We start from the raw sequence: 17,574 nt of genomic DNA, 5'->3' as shown, positions 1-17,574 counted from the left end.
GCCACGGTAAGAAAGACCTCCAAGTCCGAGGCCACGGGGCCAGGGAGGAGCTTGGAGGACCAGGGCCCACAGCCTCCTGCTGTGCCATCCGTCCAGGAGGCCACAGCTGGGCGCTTTCAGCTCCGAGGGGTCACCCCCGGAAGGGCTCCAGGCCACTGGGAAGTGAGGGGGTTTGTGGGGAGGCACAAAATGGAGGAGGCTGGCTTGAGGCCTGTTGCTGCGAAAGGCTGAGGGGAACCCCTTAGAACAGAGGCCAGGCACCCACGCCAGGCACCACCAAGCCCACAGGGCAGCACACAGCGGGCCGAGGACACCACTGCCACGTGGACCCCCAGGGAGCCAGGACAAGCCACAGCATGGGAGGTGCACTGGTGCTCAAGAGAGCTGGGCACTTCGCCCCTACGCTGGTGGGAGCACCCACGAAAGCCCTTGGAGCAAGCACCCATCCTCGCCTGGGCCCCAGCCACAGCCCTGCGGCTGCCCTCCGGCCGACAGCCCTCCCCTGCAGGCTGTGCGGCCCTGGGGGCACCCGCATCACCCCCTTTCCCAACCTCTCCCTCTCACGCAGAGGGCCCTCGGCCATAGCGGCTGCGGTCATGTGACCGACAGTTTAAACCCATGGTCACAGTGTCACCGGCCAAGAACAAAGAGCTTGGTTCTGTGGGGAGACAAGGGTGTGGGGCTTACACGGGGGCTCTAAACATTATAAGCCAGTAACTAAAGACAAAGACCAAGGTTGCAGCACCTCTGACGTGAGCAGAGAGGACTGGGAAGAGCCCCACCCGTCCTCACAGAAAGGAGGGCTGGGGGCCAACAGGGACTGCAGCACCCCCTTCCCTCCCCTCCCCCACAGCCCCTCCCCCACCTTATTTTCCGCAGCAATGTGTGGAAGGGCCGGAATAGCTCGGACATGTCTTCTGCCTTGCGGTCCAAGTTCAGGGGTCCGTCTGCGTAAACCACGAGGCCACTGCATTCGAGACAAAAGCCAGGATGGCGTGAGGCCCTGCAGCCCCCTGGGGCGAGCCCAGACCACAGCCAGGGACTCAGACCACACACACTTCGCCTTTTGTGATTGAATCTTAAATATGTTTAGAAAAAAGCACTGAAAATTACTCAGACTTTATCATCTTCTGAAGCTGATTAGCTGTTGTTCATTTGAGGGATCATAAAATAATCATAAAAATATATATATATCTGTTTGCATCACTGCTGCAATCAGATAAATCAGCATCAAGATTTGTTACTAAAACTACCTCCTTGAAAATGGGAACTTTGGATTTGTGTTTAAATTTAACACACATGCAGAAACTTATGAGAATTAGAGGTGCACCATGTACTGCAGACATGACGGAGAACTGGGAAGTGAGAGCCGGCAGCCCCTGCCACCCGCCCACCCTCGGCCCTGTGCCAACACATGCAGATGCTGAGCCTCCGGGGCTGAGCCCTGGCGGGTGTCCCAGGAGGGCCAGAGGAGCATCTCAGGGACCCTCGGCGCAAACGGGGGGGGACTTCTCACAAACCTGGCCTCCAGGCTGCCTTCCCAACCTCCCATGGGACTCCCAGGCTCGGACCTCCCTCACCCTCCTCCACACTCTGAAGCTCAGCAGCTGCCCTGAGTGAGTCCTTCCAACTCACTGACCACGGCCTCTCCTTCCTCCCGGACCCACAGCACACTGTGACAATCCAGGCCCAGGCCCCCCCCCACCCGCCCATCCAGAACCCTGGGAGGTTCCCCACAGTGAGCTGTGTGCTTCGTGGCTCCCCCACCCCCTGACCTTTGCCCAGACTCTCCCCAAGCCTCCTTTCCCTCCTAGAGGTCTGGCTCATGCTCCATCACCCATCAAGACTGGAGACAGACTCGTCACCCCCAGGCAGGACGGACCCTCTCTCTCCTGACCCACGGCTGGCACCCCATCTGGCTCTGCTCAGATGCCCCTCCACGGGGTCCTTGTGCCACAGGCAGCACCTCATTCATTCCCTGTGGCAATCTCGCCATGCCCTGCATAGTCCTGCCCACCTCCGAGCATGCCCCACCATCCTGTCCAGACCTGCTTCTCCAAGAGCAGGCCCATCCCTGGAGGACCCTTCTGTGGGTGCCTCCTCCTGGGGCTCCTGGGACCAGACAGCTCATATAGAGGTGCCCAGGGAATGAACCCCGCCCCCCCCCCCCCCACAGCGCCTGCTCCTTGCTTCCTCGTCAGAGCATGGGGGAGGGACTTGTGGATTTGTTTGCACAAATGGGGAAGGGCGCCCATGTCTCTCTCTGCAAATGAACAGAATCTCACGTCGGCATTGGGATCGGGTCATCACTATCCAACATGGAGTCCTCGTTAGCTCAGGAACGCGTCCAGGGCAGGGAGAAAAACTGGTAAAACTGAATGGACTGTTTTCCCTTAAAAAGGTTAGATTCCACGTGCACAAAGAAAGATTCAAAAGTCACAGGAAAAACATGGGCTGTCCTACCTCCTGGGGCAGAGGAGGGTCGGGGCTGCACGGGGACACGGGGTGGATGGCAGAGGACACCCCAGCCAGCCTTCCACTCCTTCCAGTCTGTTTTATGGGTCTGACACGAGCTGACAGTTCTGGTTGAATTAACAGTGTTTGGGGGACAACGTCCCAAAATAGCACCTTAACTTCATGGGTAAACCAGTGGTCTCATCCCAAAGGCCGGGAAAAGGGGCCCCGCCCAGGCTACCTGGCAATCTTGTCCTTCAGAAAGCAGCAGAGCGGGCAGGGAGGGAGCCCAACTCCTCTCCTGGGTCCCAGGGAGGACACTGGCTACCCGATCAGTGCCATAAGAACCAAGCCCAGGGCTGACCGCGCCTGGTCTGGAGCCTCAGAAACAAACCCACTACTTAGGAGGGCTCCCAGCACGGCACCACGCCAGGCCACACTACTCCTGTCACTGCCAAGGAGGGGCAAGGCAGCCCCTGGGCTGAGCCTGGCAGAGGTAGAGGGAGAAGGGGCCCGCTGGGCTCACGCGGGGCTGGGGGTGGGGGCAGGCTCAGGTGGGCACGGGGCAGATGCCCAGCAGGAGAGGAAAACTGAGCCCCTACTCCCATTCTTCAAGTCACCTTTTCACTGTCTTCATAATGTCCTTTGATGCACAAACATTTTTAATTTTGGTTAAGTTCAATTTACCTATTTTTTCATTTGTCACTCACCCTTTTTGTGTCAAATCTAAGAATCTACTGCCAAGCCAGGAAATGTGAAGATTTACCTCCTGTATTAGTCAGAGTTCTCCAGAGAAACAGAACCAATAGGGTGTGTGTATGTGTAGGTATGGAGGGAGGGGGGAGAGTTTGGTTGGTTGGTTGGGTTTTGTTGTTTTTTTTTTTAGAGAGTTATTTTAAGGAACTGGTTCACACAACTGTGGATGGCGGCCACGTCCAAACTCTGCAGAGTGGGAGGGTGGGCTAGAGGCCTAGAGACTCAGGGAAGAGTTGATGCTGCAGCTTAAGTCTGACAACAGTCTGGAAGTAGAACTCCCTCTCACTTGGGGAACTCTTGTCTGTTTTCTCTTAAGGCTTTCAACTGATTGGGTGAGGCCCACCCACATTATGAAGTGTAAGCTACATTACTCAAGATCAAGATTTAAATGTCAATCTCATTTTTAAAATAGCTTAGAGCAACATCCAAACTGGGCTTTGACCAAATATCCGGGTACTGTGGCCTAGGCTAGTGGACACATCACAGGGCCCAACTCTGTTCTTCTGTACATGGCTATCTAGTTGTCCCAGCATCATTTGTTGAAGAAACTAACCTCCCCATTGAACGGTCTTGGCCCCCTTGTCAAAAATCAGTTGGCTATAGATATTTGACTTATTTCTGTTGTCTTGATTTTTTCCTGTCAGTCTGTGCTTATGACAGTACCACACTTTTATCATAACTTCGTATTAAGTTCAGAAATCGAGACATAGGGCGCCTGGGCGGCTCAGTTGGTCAAGCGACTGCCTTCGGCTCAGGTCATGATCCTGGGGTCCCGGGATCGAGTCCCACGTCGGGCTCCCTGCTCAGTGGGGGGTCTGCTTCTCCCTCGGACCCTCTTCCCTCTCGTGCTCTCTCTCTCTCATTCTCTCTCTCTCTCAAATAAATAAATAAAATCTTTAAAAAAAAAAATCAAGACTTAAGAGTTCTCCAACTTTGTTTTTCTTTTTCAATATTGTTTGGGCTATTCAAGGCGCACTGTGGTTCCATATGAATTTGAGGATCTTTTCCATTTCTGCAATAAAAAAGAAGAGGCCAAGGTAGTTTTTATAGGAAATGTATTGAATCTATATATAACTTCGGGGAGCAGCACCATCTTAACTACAGTAAGCCTTCCAATCCATGAACATGAGCTATCTTTTCATTTAATTGGGTCTTTAACTGTTTTCGGGAGTGTTTTATAGTTTTCAGTGTACATGTTTTCCACTTCCTTGGTTAAATTTACTCCTAGGTACTTTTTTCTTTTGGATGTTATTGGAAATCTCTTCTTTAAAATAATATTTAATTACATACAATGGAATATTATTCAGTCTTTTAAAAAAAAAAGGAATAAAGTTCCTACATGCCATGTGGATGAACCATGAAAACATGATGCTCAGTGAAATAACCCAGGCACAAAAGGACAAATATTGTATGATTCAATTTATATGAGGTCCCTAGAGGATTCAAACTCATAGAGAAAAAGTAGACTAGAGGGTACCAGGGTTGGGGAGAGGGAGTGGGGAGTTGGTGTTGTGATGGGAAAATTCTGGAGATGGTGGTCGTGGTGGTGGTGAATGTGAATGTGTTTAACGCCACTGATGTACATTCAAAAAGGGTGAAAGGGGTCAATTTTGTGTTATGTCTATTTTACCACACTAAAAAAGTTAACATTTATTGCTTTGATTCTGTTTACAAAAGTTATAGCTATCATGTTAAGAAGTCTTGTTAAGTAGAGACACAGTGTTTAGTACAATTTTTTGTAGTCAACACACTGGGAATGTTTTTCCATGGCTTTTGGGATTTTTCACCAACGTTACCTAAATGGCTGGAGTATTGTTTTTATTTTTATTTTTTTTTAAGATTTTATTTATTTTTTGACAGAGAGAGACACAGCGAGAGAGGGAACACAAGCAGGGAGAGTGGGAGAGGGAGAAGCAGGCTTCCCGCTGAGCAGGGAGCCCAATGCAGGGCTCGATCCCAGGACCCTGAGATCATGACCTGAGCCGAAGGCAGACGCTTAACGACTGAGCCACCCAGGCGCCCCTGGAGTACTGTTTTTAAATAATCCCTTAATTCTGGATATCCACACCCTCAGATTTTCATGATTAAAAATAAACTTCAGTAAAACTCTTTGTAAACACAGATTGTGCCCTGTCAGGTCAGTGCAACCAAATTCTGCAAAATTTGTGCCACCAGCTGCCAAGCGCTAAGGACTCTGAGCGAATACAGGCCGTGAACGCTCCTCACGGTAGCGCTTCCAGGCTCGTGGGGAGACGTGAATATAACACAAATCCCATTTATGCGAAATATCACAAAGGCAAATCTAGACACCGGAAGAGATCTGTGGCTTCCTGGAGCTGGAGGGGTGGGAGTGTAGGGGGTGGAGATGACAGCTAAGGGGGAGGGGTATCCCTTTGGGGGGATGAAAATGTTCTGAAATTAATGGTGATGGCTGAACAACTCTGTAGATTTACTGAGAACCACCAAATTGTACACTTTAAGTGGGTGAGTGGTGTGGTGTGTGCATTATATCTAAATAATGTATTTTAAAAAATAAACAGTCTAGAGTACACATGCGACCTTCGCTAGAGGTGAGCACCTGTAGGGGCAGGGCTGCAGGTGAGGCAGGTCGTGTGGAGACTGGGAAGGGGCTCGGCAGGGGGCTGTCTCTGGTGGGGAAGCAGGTGGGCAAGGAAACAAAGGGAGGCCAGAGACCCGCCCCCCAACAATGGGGCAGCAGCTTCTGGAAAATTCTGGTGGTAGGCCTGCAGGATGGATGTGGTGGGAGGGGGTAGGACGAAGATAGAGGGGAAGGGATGGGGCTGCTGGGGGAGGTGGGGAGGAGGGGGGGAGGGGGTGGGAGGCGCAGAGCTGGCCCCGCTGGGGGAGGGGAGAGTGGGGCAGGAGTGGGCTGCAGCTGCAACGGGAGCAGGGCCTGGGGCCCCAGTGGTTCTGGGCAGGTAAGCCCGGTGTGCGGCTCCAGGAGGAGGGTGTCTCCTCCCTGTGCGTGGGCGGGGGGGCAGGGGTAGAGGTTGAAGCAGAGGCCAGGGCTGGACCAGCAGCAGAAAGGGGGTAGTGAAGGGAGGCTTCCAGGCAGGCCCAAGTAACCAGGTCCACCCCGATGGGGCCACTCACTGGGCGCTGCCTCTGGAGATTCTGTTAATGTCTTTATTCACTTACACCGACTGTCAAGATAAATCCTCAAAAGTAAACCAGTTTGTCACATGCGGAACCTTGTGGAGACTCAGTTTCCCCCAGGACATGTGTCCCCACAGCGTCCCCACCCCCAGGGGGACGTGATGCTAAGTCAGGGGGGCCAGGACCAGGGGCACAGGGGAAGTGTGGGTGGTGGGGCCCAGGGTCCAGGGCCGGCACCCGAGCTGGCTGGTATGGAGAAGACCAAACCCCTCTCCAGCCCCGTGGACACCCTGCACTGGTCCAACCGGCCTCCTAAACCTCCAGACCCCCCCACGGCCCTCCCCCCATCCCTGCCAATCTCTCCGGGCTCGGCTTACCACTTCTGCCTCAGGCAGGCCTCCCCAGGGCCACAGAACCCAGTGGTCATCAGGCAGGGGCAGGGCTGGGTCGTGCCCCCTCTGGCCGCTCAGCGCCTGTCTCCTCACCTGTGAGGGGCCAGAGGTGCCATGCCACCTCGGAGGGTGTGTTGTTCCTGGGAGAGCTCAGAGCAGGGCATGTGGGAAGGGGCTGGAGCTCCTGGAGGCAGGGGGAGGGGCTGGAGCAGTAGAGAGGCTTCACCCCCAGACCCCCTCTGTTCTCAGTGCTCCCTGAGTATCACCTGGAGTCCCAGGAACCCACATCACAGATGTGACCCAGGAAGCCCGCTGTTCCAAGAGTTGGCTTCAGTGCCACACACGTCCCATGGCCCACCCCTTCTCCCTCCAGCCAAAGGTGCTGCCTCGGCCCCTTTGCACACACTGCCTGCCCAGCTCCCACCCCAGCTCCCGGAGTTCTGCTCCAGCCCCGGGGAGCTGCCCCTCATGCTCGCGGCTCTTGTCCTCTCTAGAGGGTTTCTGCTCCAAGGTCCTATCCTACCCCAGCATCCAGAACACTCCACGGCAACTGCTTGTCTCTCCCTACGGTGCACCCGCCCCGTGGGCGTCCCGGTACCCCTGGGGACAAGCACAGGGCCAGATACACAGCAGGTGCTCAACACATGCTCGCTGGGCAGGTATAGGACCAAGCAAGTCCTGGCCCCACCTTGTGCAGCTGTGGTGCTGGCATGGACAATGAGGAAGGAGAGAGGGGCCTTCCGGAGCTGGGGGAAGTGACCCTGAAGGGGGCAGCTCTGGCAACAGCTGCTCACTGCTCTACTCCTCCTTCCGAAGGATGGAGAATTCCATTTACAGCCTCATATGCCCTAGAGCCCCAGACTCACAGCCTGGCTCTGAGGGAGGGCTGCTGAGGGTCTGAGGTGGACCTGGGGTGGCCATCGTGCGGCCGCCCTCCTGGCCCAGCCAAGCCCAGCACCTCTGCTCCCTAAATTCTGGGCTTCGGGCCCCTGCATCAGCTCCTACTTCCTGGCGGGCCTCCCTGCACCGGCTCTCCCTTCACTCCAATTCCAAAACCTGCCTCACTTTGCTGTGACTCGGAGCCTTCCCTCCTGTCCTGGGGGATTCCAAGGGCACCCCACACGGTGCTGCCAGGAGGGGGGCACAGGGACAAAGGCCCAGCCCTTGGGGCCCTCACCCTCCCTCCCAGGACCAGGGGACAGAGAAGGAGCAGAAGTTCAGATGTCCACAGGGCAGCAGCAGTCTGCAAACAGGGCGCAGTGAATCAGGTCAGGGAGAAGTGGCCTCGGGGGGCTGCTCGGTGAGAGTGGGAAGGCCTGAGAGCATGGTCCCATGACCACCGGGTCTGGGTCAGCGCCAGCAGCTAGGCTGGTAAAGGTTGAACGAACTTGCTCAGGAGGCTCGTGCGAGAACCCGGACACCACGCACTCAGGCTCGCTGATGCCTCGTCTTTATTCTAAATGGGTTTTACTTTAAACTGACTGAAAGAGTCTGAGCACTTCCATGAAGATTAGAATAGGTTCCGTCTAAGACAGTGCAAGTCCCTCGGGTCGCCGTGGTGCTATACCAGCCTCCGAGGGGCCATGCGGCTCATCAGAGCACACCGGTCAGTGTGCACCCACACCAGCACCCGTGTGCACTGTAAGGTGGCTCCAAAGGAAAGCCAGCCTGGGAACCCCACCAGCGTGGTGGGGCATCCCTGCCGTGGGCTCAGTGGTGGGGGCCGTGGATCCAGAGCTTCAAGGCACTCGCCAAGGAGTTTTAGAAAAGAAACACAGCCAGGCTGGGGTCTCAGGGCTTCCAGAAAAGCAGCCTGGGAACCATGTGATGCAGAGGAAGGGGACCAAGCCCTGCTCACAAACCCACGGCCCAGGCCCGTAGAAGCAAGGCCCCGGCTCAAAGCAGCGTTGTCTTCGACATTAGTGTGGCCGCAGAGAGCCGTTGCCTAGGAAGCAAATGATGTGACAAAATTGCGCGGCCCACTGAGGGGCCACTTAGGGCCAGGCCACCAGGGCTGGCCCTAGGGGACATCTGTCCTCTGCCTCCCTCAGCTTCAGGTGAAGGCAGAGTCTCAGATTCTAGGGATCAAGGCAATTGTAAAGTGCGGGCGCTCTGGTGAGCTGGGACGCGCTCCTGCTTTCCCTGACGGGTAAACTCGGGGAGGAGACAGTCTCGCAGGGAAAAGGATAATGGAAGGAAGGGCTGGAGGCGCCAGGCCGGGGGTCCTGGCAGAGAGACCGCCGGGGAAGGTGGCTCTGGGGACACAACCAGGCCAAGGAGAGCGGGGCGCGGCCGCCCTCATGCCCGGCCCAGGGGAAGCAGGGTGTGGGCGGAGGGTCAGGCCCATACTCCAGAGCGGCGCTTGGGCTTCCCTGAGGTCCCGGCCCCTCTTCCCAACTCTCCGTCCCTTGAGCCTCTACACTCTGGGTCTCTCTGCCATTTGACCTCCAGGGTCCCAGGGCAGCAGAAGGTGCTTTTGGCCTGTCCAGGACGGGGTCTGCCCCACTGGCTCCCACAGGCCTTCTGCATGCAGCCCGACCTGTCCCGCTCCCTGTGCTGGAGGGAAGCCCATCCGTCCCAGAAGCTGGCCCCATCCTGCTGCACCGCCACTGCCCCCCACCGCTCCCACCACTGCACCCCCACTTCCCAAGGAGGGGGTCCTGTGCCTGGACCAGTCCCGGCCTCCGTGTTCACCCCACACTCTCCCAGGCCACCTCACTGACGACGGCATCTACAATTAGCGTCCGCCCCGAGGACTCTGGTCCCCCTCTCTGCCCAGCTCCACACCTGCACGCCAGCTGCCCACTGGGCCCCGCCCCCGTGGCCAGCCCGACAGGCCCCTCCACTGGGCTCCCTGTGGCCCCATTCACCCTCCTCCCCCTGTGACCACCCGCCCCACGTCCCCTCACCCGGCAAGAGGCAAGGGGGGTCCCTTCTGGGAGTCAGGGTGTGGCTGAGCAGCAGTGGACCGAGCCCAGAACACCCGGGCTCTGACCTTGGCTCCAAGAAGCTCTGAGCACTCAGCGAGTGACCGAGCACCTCCTGCCTTGGCGTACACAAGGCCTAACCCCACGTGCTGCCAACATCTCTGAGCCCACAAGACCCCAGAGGCCTGAGCCTGAGCTCCCCTGCTCTCTCAGCTCACACTCCGCACCCAGTAGGAGAGGCTCTGCCTGGGCATGCCCCCACCGCCAGAGCAGCTGCACCCCACCTGCTCTTCACCTGCTAGGTGTCATTTCACCCCCTGCCAGCCTGTGAATGATTCAGGTAAGCCCATCACATCCCCCCACGGGAGCCAGGGGCCTCCTCCCACAGCCCGCGCTGGGCACTCTGCTCCTCCGTGCGCCCCACGTGGTTCTACATGGTGCGTGGGGCGCTCCTTCCCTGGGCTGTGAGTATAGGTGACTGTCCATCTCACCTGTCCAGTTGGGTGTTGGGTGTCCAGCCATCTCATACTATTTAGGGTGGGGGATCCCTCCCTCACCCTCAGAACACCTGGTGAGGGCGACAGCAGGCCTGCTTAGTACCGCGTGGGTGGCTGAGCAGCCACCTGTTGGGGGTGTGAGTGCCAAGCCATCAACACCCCGAAGGGGCCCAGGACTGTCTCACTCCACAATCCTGCTAGGCTTCTGCCCAATGGCTGTCCCAGGCGGGAGGAACACTCACCACACGATGGCCAACCTGGGGATGGTAAACATGAGGGCCGGTTCGTAGTCATCAATCATGTCCTGGGTCAGGTACCCGAAGTCCAGGGCCCTGGCCGAGGGACAGAGACCAAGAGGGGTGAGGCCTGCCCACCTGCATCCACCGTGGCCCATTCCACCCTCACCTGCGTCTGTGCTTAGCAGATGGTCAGGAAGGTGACAGGGGCCACACTCTGCTCCAGAAGAGGCCCGAGCAGAGGGGGCTGGTGCTTACCCTTCCCCATCTTCCCACCTGCCCGATCCCATCTCTGACAGAAGGTGCAGGGAGGAGGAAGGTGTGCTTGCTGAGGAGGGGCTCACGGGGCAGTGATGGTGTCCAGCAAACAAAATACAAAAGCTTATCCCGCCATGGGCTTGCTTAGCCAGAAAATTGAAACAGCTCAAGTGGCAAAACAAACGTGGAACAAAAACACTGCCCTGCACAATTTAACACTTTCCTGAGGAACGAACGGCACTCTCCTGGATTTAGTCTCACACCCCAGGCAAACGCAAGCAGCTTTCTCTATACTCCGTGAGCTGGCGCTGCTCGAGTCACGTCACAATGGTTCCAAGTAAAAGGACGCCCACCATCTTATTTTTTAGCAAATTGAAGTGTCTTTCAATACATAAAAAATGAATAACCTGCCTTTCATTGTGAGGTGATATGAGGCAATTTCAAGACTTCCCTAATACCACAGCACTAGTCAAACAGAAGAAACATTCTAGGCGAAATCTTAGTCCCAAAATCCACTCAAAAATCTGACTTTAATTACTGTCCAAGGCATGGCAAGAATACTGATGATTCACTCCACAAAACCTTGTTCAGGGGACCTCCAACCCAGCAAGGGCTCCATCCTAGCCTGTGGAGGTGAGGAAGGTGTGAAGGTGAGGAGATGAGGAAAGCAGGGAGGTGAGGAAGGTATGGAGGTGAGGAGGTGTGGAGGTGAGGAGATGAGGAAAGCAGGGAGGTGAGGAAGGTATGGAGGTGAGGAGGGGTGAAGGTGAGGAAGGTGGAGGTGAGAAGGTTAGGAAATGTAGAGGTGAAGAGGTCGGGAAGGCACGGAGGTGTGGAAGTGAGAAAGTAAGGAGGTGAGGAGGTAAGGAGGCGTGGAGGTGAGAAGGTGAGGAAGATGTGGAGGTGAGGAGGTCAGGAAGGCACGGAGGTGAGGAGGTATAGAGGTGCAGAAGGCAGGTAGGTGAGGAGGTGTGGAGGCATGGAGGTGAGGCAATGTGGAAGTGAGGAAGGTGTGGAGGTGAGGAGGGTGAGGAGGTATAGAGATCAGGAAGGCATGGAGGTGTTGAGGTGAGGAGGTGTGAAGATGAGGAGGTGAAGGAGGCATGGAGATGAGGAAGGTTTGGAAGTGAGGAGGTGTAAAAATGCAGAAGTGAAGAAGGCATGGAGGTGAGGCGGTGTGGAGGTGAGGCGGTGTGGAGGTGAGGAGGTGTGGAGGTGAGGAGGGTGTGGAGGTGAGGAGGTGTGGAGGTGAGGAGGTGAAGGAGGCATGGCGGTGACGAAGGCCGTGTGATGTGGAGGTGAGGCGGTGTGGAGGTGAGGCGGTGTGGAGGTGAGGAGGGTGTGGAGGTGAGGAGGGTGTGGAGGTGAGGCGGTGTGGAGGTGAGGAGGTGTGGAGGTGAGGAGGTGTGGAGGTGAGGAGGGTGTGGAGGTGAGGCGGTGTGGAGGTGAGGCGGTGTGGAGGTGAGGAGGGTGTGGAGGTGAGGAGGGTGTGGAGGTGAGGCGGTGTGGAGGTGAGACGGTGTGGAGGTGAGGAGGGTGTGGAGGTGAGGAGGTGTGGAGGTGAGGAGGTGAAGGAGGCATGGCGGTGACGAAGGCCGTGTGATGTGGAGGTGAGGAGGGTGTGGAGGTGAGGCGGTGTGGAGGTGAGGCGGTGTGGAGGTGAGGAGGGTGTGGAGGTGAGGAGGGTGTGGAGGTGAGGCGGTGTGGAGGTGAGGAGGTGTGGAGGTGAGGAGGTGTGGAGGTGAGGAGGGTGTGGAGGTGAGGCGGTGTGGAGGTGAGGCGGTGTGGAGGTGAGGAGGGTGTGGAGGTGAGGAGGGTGTGGAGGTGAGGCGGTGTGGAGGTGAGACGGTGTGGAGGTGAGGAGGGTGTGGAGGTGAGGCGGTGTGGAGGTGAGGCGGTGTGGAGGTGAGGCGGTGTGGAGGTGAGGAGGTGAAGGAGGCATGGCGGTGACGGAGGCCGTGTGATGTGGAGGTGAGGCGGTAAGGAGGTGTGGAGGTCAGGAGGTCGGGAAGGCACGGAGGTGTGGAGGCTGAGGGGGTACAGAGGTGAGAAGGTGGGGAGGTGAGGCTTCCAGCTCTCCGCGCTCCCTGTGGCCGCCGCTCTGGCACTCTGTCAGGGGTGGGCCCGGAGGAAGGGGATGGTGGGGCTGAGGAAGGAGGGCTGTAGGTGTGCCCACTAGGGGAAGGCGGACTTGGAAGGGGAAGGGGGCTGGAGGCGTCCCTGACCCTGCGCTGCCTCAGGGAGGAGCACGGTCCTGTGGTGGTCAGGGGTGGCCTCACCTCTCCACGGTCTCGCAGAACAGCACGATGACCTCCTGCTGCACGTAGTACTCCCTGGGGGACTTCACGGGCACCATGGCAGAGACGTAGCTGCAGACACAGCCAGGGAGGTGAGTGCTGCCCCCACCACCCACGCATCCCCCCAAAAAGAGTTGCATCTCAGATGAAAGCCAAACGTGCTTCAGACGTACACAGCTTCTGGCAAGAGGCATGGCCATTTGTGTCTGAAATCAAGGCTCTTCCCAAGGTGGGCCCAGTCCAGCGCCTCCGGGGCCCACAGCCCTGCCCCGCCTGGGCCCTGCGCGCCCTGGACCTGGCACTGCCGGCTTTGTGACATCCCCGCCTGGGTGCCGGCCTTCGTGGGCACGTGAGTGGGTGGATGCGCGTGCAAGTGGGTGAAGACCGCGGGGCGGGGGTGGCCAGCACAGGGGCCTCCTGGGCAAGCGACACGTTGTCCCACCCTTCCCCGGGTGAGAACGCGTCTCTTTGCTTCTAACTCCCCAGCCCTGACTTTTTTCTTGTTATAAAAGCTTCTCTGGGACCTGGACAAGCCAGAAAAGGATACAGAAGGAGAAACATCGTCTGTGCTCCCACCTCCCGGAGGCACTGCCTTCATGTCTAGGCTGCTGTCGTCGGCTTACACGATGGACAATTTATACTAACTGCAGCCACCATGGACGTGGATTTGGGGTCCCACTTTTTCTCGCTAACCGCGAGCGTCTCCGTGTCTGTGGGAGCGGGTGGCGTGCCTGCCCCCCAGCCCTGGGCTCCTCAAAGCCCTGCGAGGTAGCCCCCAGGCCCTGCCTGTGTCCTCTAAGGAAGGAGCAGGTGAGTGCAGCCTGGGGGGGCGGGAGGCACTGGCTGGAGACGGGGGTGGGCTCCGCCTTGGCTCCCCAGGCTGGGGACAGCAGCAGGCAGGAGGGGACAGGTGGGGCACATGGCAGGTGCGGGTGGAGGGCACTGTGTGATCCTAACCTGGGGAGGTGCCCTCGACTTCATCCCAGGGAGCTGGAGTGTCCCCGTGTCCAAGAGCCACAGCCACCCCGCCCTTGCTCTGTGTCCCAGATCTGAGCACATGAAGGTGGGGGAGGTGATGCTCGGGGTGTTTGTGCAGGGAGCGGATGAACAGATGGGGTGAAGGGGGCAGCTGGTGACCAACAAGCCCTGTTCGGTGAGCCCAGGCACTGGCGGGAGGCGAGGCAGGAAGCGAGGTGGGAAGCGAAGCGGGAGGTGAGGCAGGCGGTCAGAGGCAGGAGGCGAGGCAGAAGGGGAGCAGCAGAGCCTCGGGCAGGCGGCACGGGTGGAGGCTGGCAGTGGCACGTCCACTCCGGGTGACTGCTACTTGCAGGAACGTCCCGGGTCTTTCACGCTGGGGTGCATCAGGGAGAGGCAGAGGGGGTGGGCTGGACCCCTGGAAAGGTCACCCAGCCTGACCCCCACACCCCCCACCTCATGTGTCCAGGGTTAACTACACGGACGGACGGCCCTGAACCAGCCCCGGCTCCTCCCTCCGCGCATCCGTCCAGCTTGAAACACCACGATGCAGGGGGCTGGCACCTCCCCAGACTCATAAAGCAAAGGCCTCAGGGTCACCTCAGCTCGAACTCGGCAAACAGGACGTCGAAGTGCCTCAGCGCCTCCCTCATCTTCTCCGTGTAGGTGTTGAGGTCCCGCAGCGCCTGGTCGCGGAGAGCGCCCCGCACATCCTCCAGGCTGCGGGTCAGCTCCTTGGCCAGGGGGCGCATGGCCATGCTCTCCAGCTCGCGGTTCATGATGATGGAGCCAGCAGCCAGGCACTGCAGGCAGAGAACACGGTTCAGGAGAGGCCTGGGAGCGACCGGCATCAGAGCTGGTTCCAGGGGGGGCCCCTGAAGCCTGACCGGCTGGGGTCCTCCCCTCCACTCTGCAGAGAGCGGGTGCTCTAAGGGCCAGCCCTGAGGACGGTGGGACAGGAAGTCAGGGGAGCGGTGGCCAGGCCAAGGTGTGCGCATCATCCCCAAGACCCCTCCCCGAGGCTCCTCTCCTGGGAAGAGCCCCAATTCATACCATAGGCCAAGTGTCTCAGGGACGTGCCACCTGCTCGCTCCTGGTCTCTACTTAACCCAGAGCAGCCATGGCTGTGAGGGCAAAGGCTCTCCCTGAGACGGTCCGCACACGGACCCAGAGGCAGGCAGGGAGGGGAAGGCCAACTGGGACTCTTGGGTCTGGGGGCTCCGTGCTGGGGGCCCTGGTCCTGACTCCTGCCCCCTCCCACCCAGCCCACAGCTGGGTGCTGGATGCCCAGGAGCGCCGCAACACCACATTCATGGCCACACTTCCGGCGTGAGGCACCGAGAGCTGACCCCGCTCCCCAAGACCGCTGACCTTTCTAGGAAGTAAAGACACCTGGCTTCCACAAACGCTCATTGACTTTGCGCTGAGCTGAGACTCATCAGTGCGGGACTCTCAGCTCCTGGGCGGTAGGAGGGTCCCTCTGTGCCCACAAATCCACCCACACCTGTCCCGGGCAGTGGGGGGCAGATCGCAGGCCTGCGCAGGCTGCATGCATCACCCCAGCATGTTCCACACGTCCAGAGACATGGGGTGCTCGTCAGACCCGGGTCCTGGCTGAGGGGTGGCCGTGCAATCCCCACTTGGGGCGGTGGTGATGTGGGGCCCCCTGCCCACCTCAGGCCTGCACTCGTCAACCGCTAACCCAGTCAGCAGTGACCCAGAGACGAGCTGGGGCGAGAAGCACTTTCCTGGGGGGCAGAGCGCAGTGTTGCTGATTTCCCCACCCCCCTGGAGGGGAGCCCCAGGGCCGGCCCGCACAGGGGAGACGGCGCCCTGAGTGCCACCAGGCACGGGACCTGTATCGTGTCACAGCCCCACAGCTGTCCCTGCCCCTGGAACTCACTCTATGGCCGGGAAAACCGAGATGGGGCAGGGACAGCCTGCCTGGGGCCCCCCCGCACCAAAGTGTGGGCAAGGATGCCCTCCTACCAGGCGGGTCAGAGGGGTGGGGCAGAGGACAGACAGGCCCAGGGCCAGGCGGTGCCAGAGGAAGACGTAGCAGCCCAGGGACTCATCGGGAGTGAGGCCAAGGGGGCACAGGCGTCAGGCTGCGAACCTCAGTGGGGCCAAGGGAGGGGTTGCAAGGTGGGGCAACGGACAACAGCTGGCCGGGGCGAAGCAGGTCCTGCCACCACGGGGCCAGCACCTTCCTCTCAGGCTGCAGTCCCCCCAGGGGGAGAGGAGGAGGGAGGTCTGACAGGCGGATGAGGGGTGCTCCAGTAAGGCCTCGAATGCAGCCCCCAGCCCCGTGGGCAAGGATGCTCCCCCCGTTAGTGGGGGAGGGGAGTGCCGCTCCCAAAGCTGGTAAGAAGCCCCTGTGGGCCCTTCACATCTGGGGGCCTGAGAACCTCCCAGAAATCGCTTGTGAAGCTTCGTGTCCATATTTGCATGTACAGATCTGGGGAGCAGGCTCATGGCTTTCCCAGACCCTCAAAGGGGCGAGTGGCCTCACAGGCTGAGAATGCACCATCCATAACCCCTGGCAGGTGGGCTTTGACCCCGTGAAGGGGGAGACACCAGGTCCCTAACCCCCGCAGGTGCACACAGGGGAGAGACACAGTGCCCCACACTGTGATCCCAGACCCAGGCGGCTGCCCGCTACCTCAGCACCGAACCACAGCTGGCCTGCCAGGTTGTCGTGCCGGATTTCCTCAGGGAACTTGACGCAGAAATCCCGCGGGGCTCGGTCCTGGGGGATGCACACATCCATGATCTGATTAATGATGTTTAACACGTTGTCCTGAAACAGAAACATGAAAGTGTGCTACGACGGGGGTGATACGGTAACACCCCCCTGCTTGCTCTGCAATGGCTAGGAAAAGTTCAAATGCTCCAGAAGCATCTAGAGAGAACGTCCTGCCTCCCCCTGCCTCCCTGGTCCTGCTGCTCACGCTCACGGAGGCTAGGCACGCGTGGAGGCCTGGGGGAGCCTCCCTGTTACCATGAGCCCACGAGCGGCTGCTGACCCACACCCGGGCTCCCTGCAGCCGAGGCCACAAAGACTGTCTCTGAACACGTGTACACGAATCGCTTACAACAGAGCTCAAGAAATGGCGTGGCTATGCGGACAGACACACAAGAAGAGTTGATCTTACCGCCAGCTTGCTGTGCTGCTCCTATTAACATCACAAGCCCACGTCATCCGGGGCGTGATCACAGCACAGACAAGATCAGCTGTCGGGGAAGGACACCCCACTGGGAGACTGTGTGCAAACCAGCCTTCCCAGGCCTGCCGCACAGCGCTCCAAGGCCCGTCCGTGTGAGGAAAAGGGCCTCCTCACCCAGCACCAGCGACCGCAGGAGCCTCCGCAGTCGGGGCCGGGGCAAAGCCGCCACCCTCTCTGGACCTCCGTTTACTCCTGTGTAGATGGCCGAGCACAGCCGGCCCCTGCTCCTTCGCCCAGGCAGCATCCCCTCAGACTCCTCTGGAACCAGAGATCAATCAGCTGGCAAGGAAGAGGGGCTTCCTCCCTTCCGGGAGGTGGAGACCCTGACTCCACCCCTCATGGCTGTGCACCTGGGACAGGCTGCTTAACTTCTCTGATCCTCCAGGCAGCCCCCAGAAGGAGCCCAGGATTCCCGGACCGTCAGTCAGGCAGTGGGAG

The 17,574-nt window shown here is 58.8% G+C and overlaps 1 protein-coding gene across 1 annotated transcript in view; it reads right to left on the bottom strand.

Annotated features, from left to right (window-relative positions):
- Positions 1-17,574, bottom strand: part of ZFYVE28 (zinc finger FYVE-type containing 28) — a 109,402-nt gene that overhangs the window by 31,709 nt on the left and 60,119 nt on the right. Inside the window, exons 3-7 of the mRNA XM_088021263.1 lie at positions 16,572-16,709; positions 14,510-14,712; positions 12,917-13,006; positions 10,386-10,475; positions 866-967 (exon numbers count right to left, since the gene is read on the bottom strand). Of these exons, the coding sequence (XP_087877389.1) occupies positions 866-967; positions 10,386-10,475; positions 12,917-13,006; positions 14,510-14,712; positions 16,572-16,709 (623 nt within the window). The remainder of the gene's footprint in view (positions 1-865; positions 968-10,385; positions 10,476-12,916; positions 13,007-14,509; positions 14,713-16,571; positions 16,710-17,574) is intronic.

Source organism: Eumetopias jubatus, unplaced genomic scaffold (genome assembly GCF_037043125.1).
Source record: "Eumetopias jubatus isolate StellerSeaLion01/CBP00866 unplaced genomic scaffold, mEumJub1_p1.0 scaffold_2, whole genome shotgun sequence".
Lineage (NCBI taxonomy): Eukaryota > Metazoa > Chordata > Mammalia > Carnivora > Otariidae > Eumetopias > Eumetopias jubatus.
Note: the sequence above shows the minus strand (reverse complement) of the source record. Positions and strands in the feature narration are given on the sequence as shown.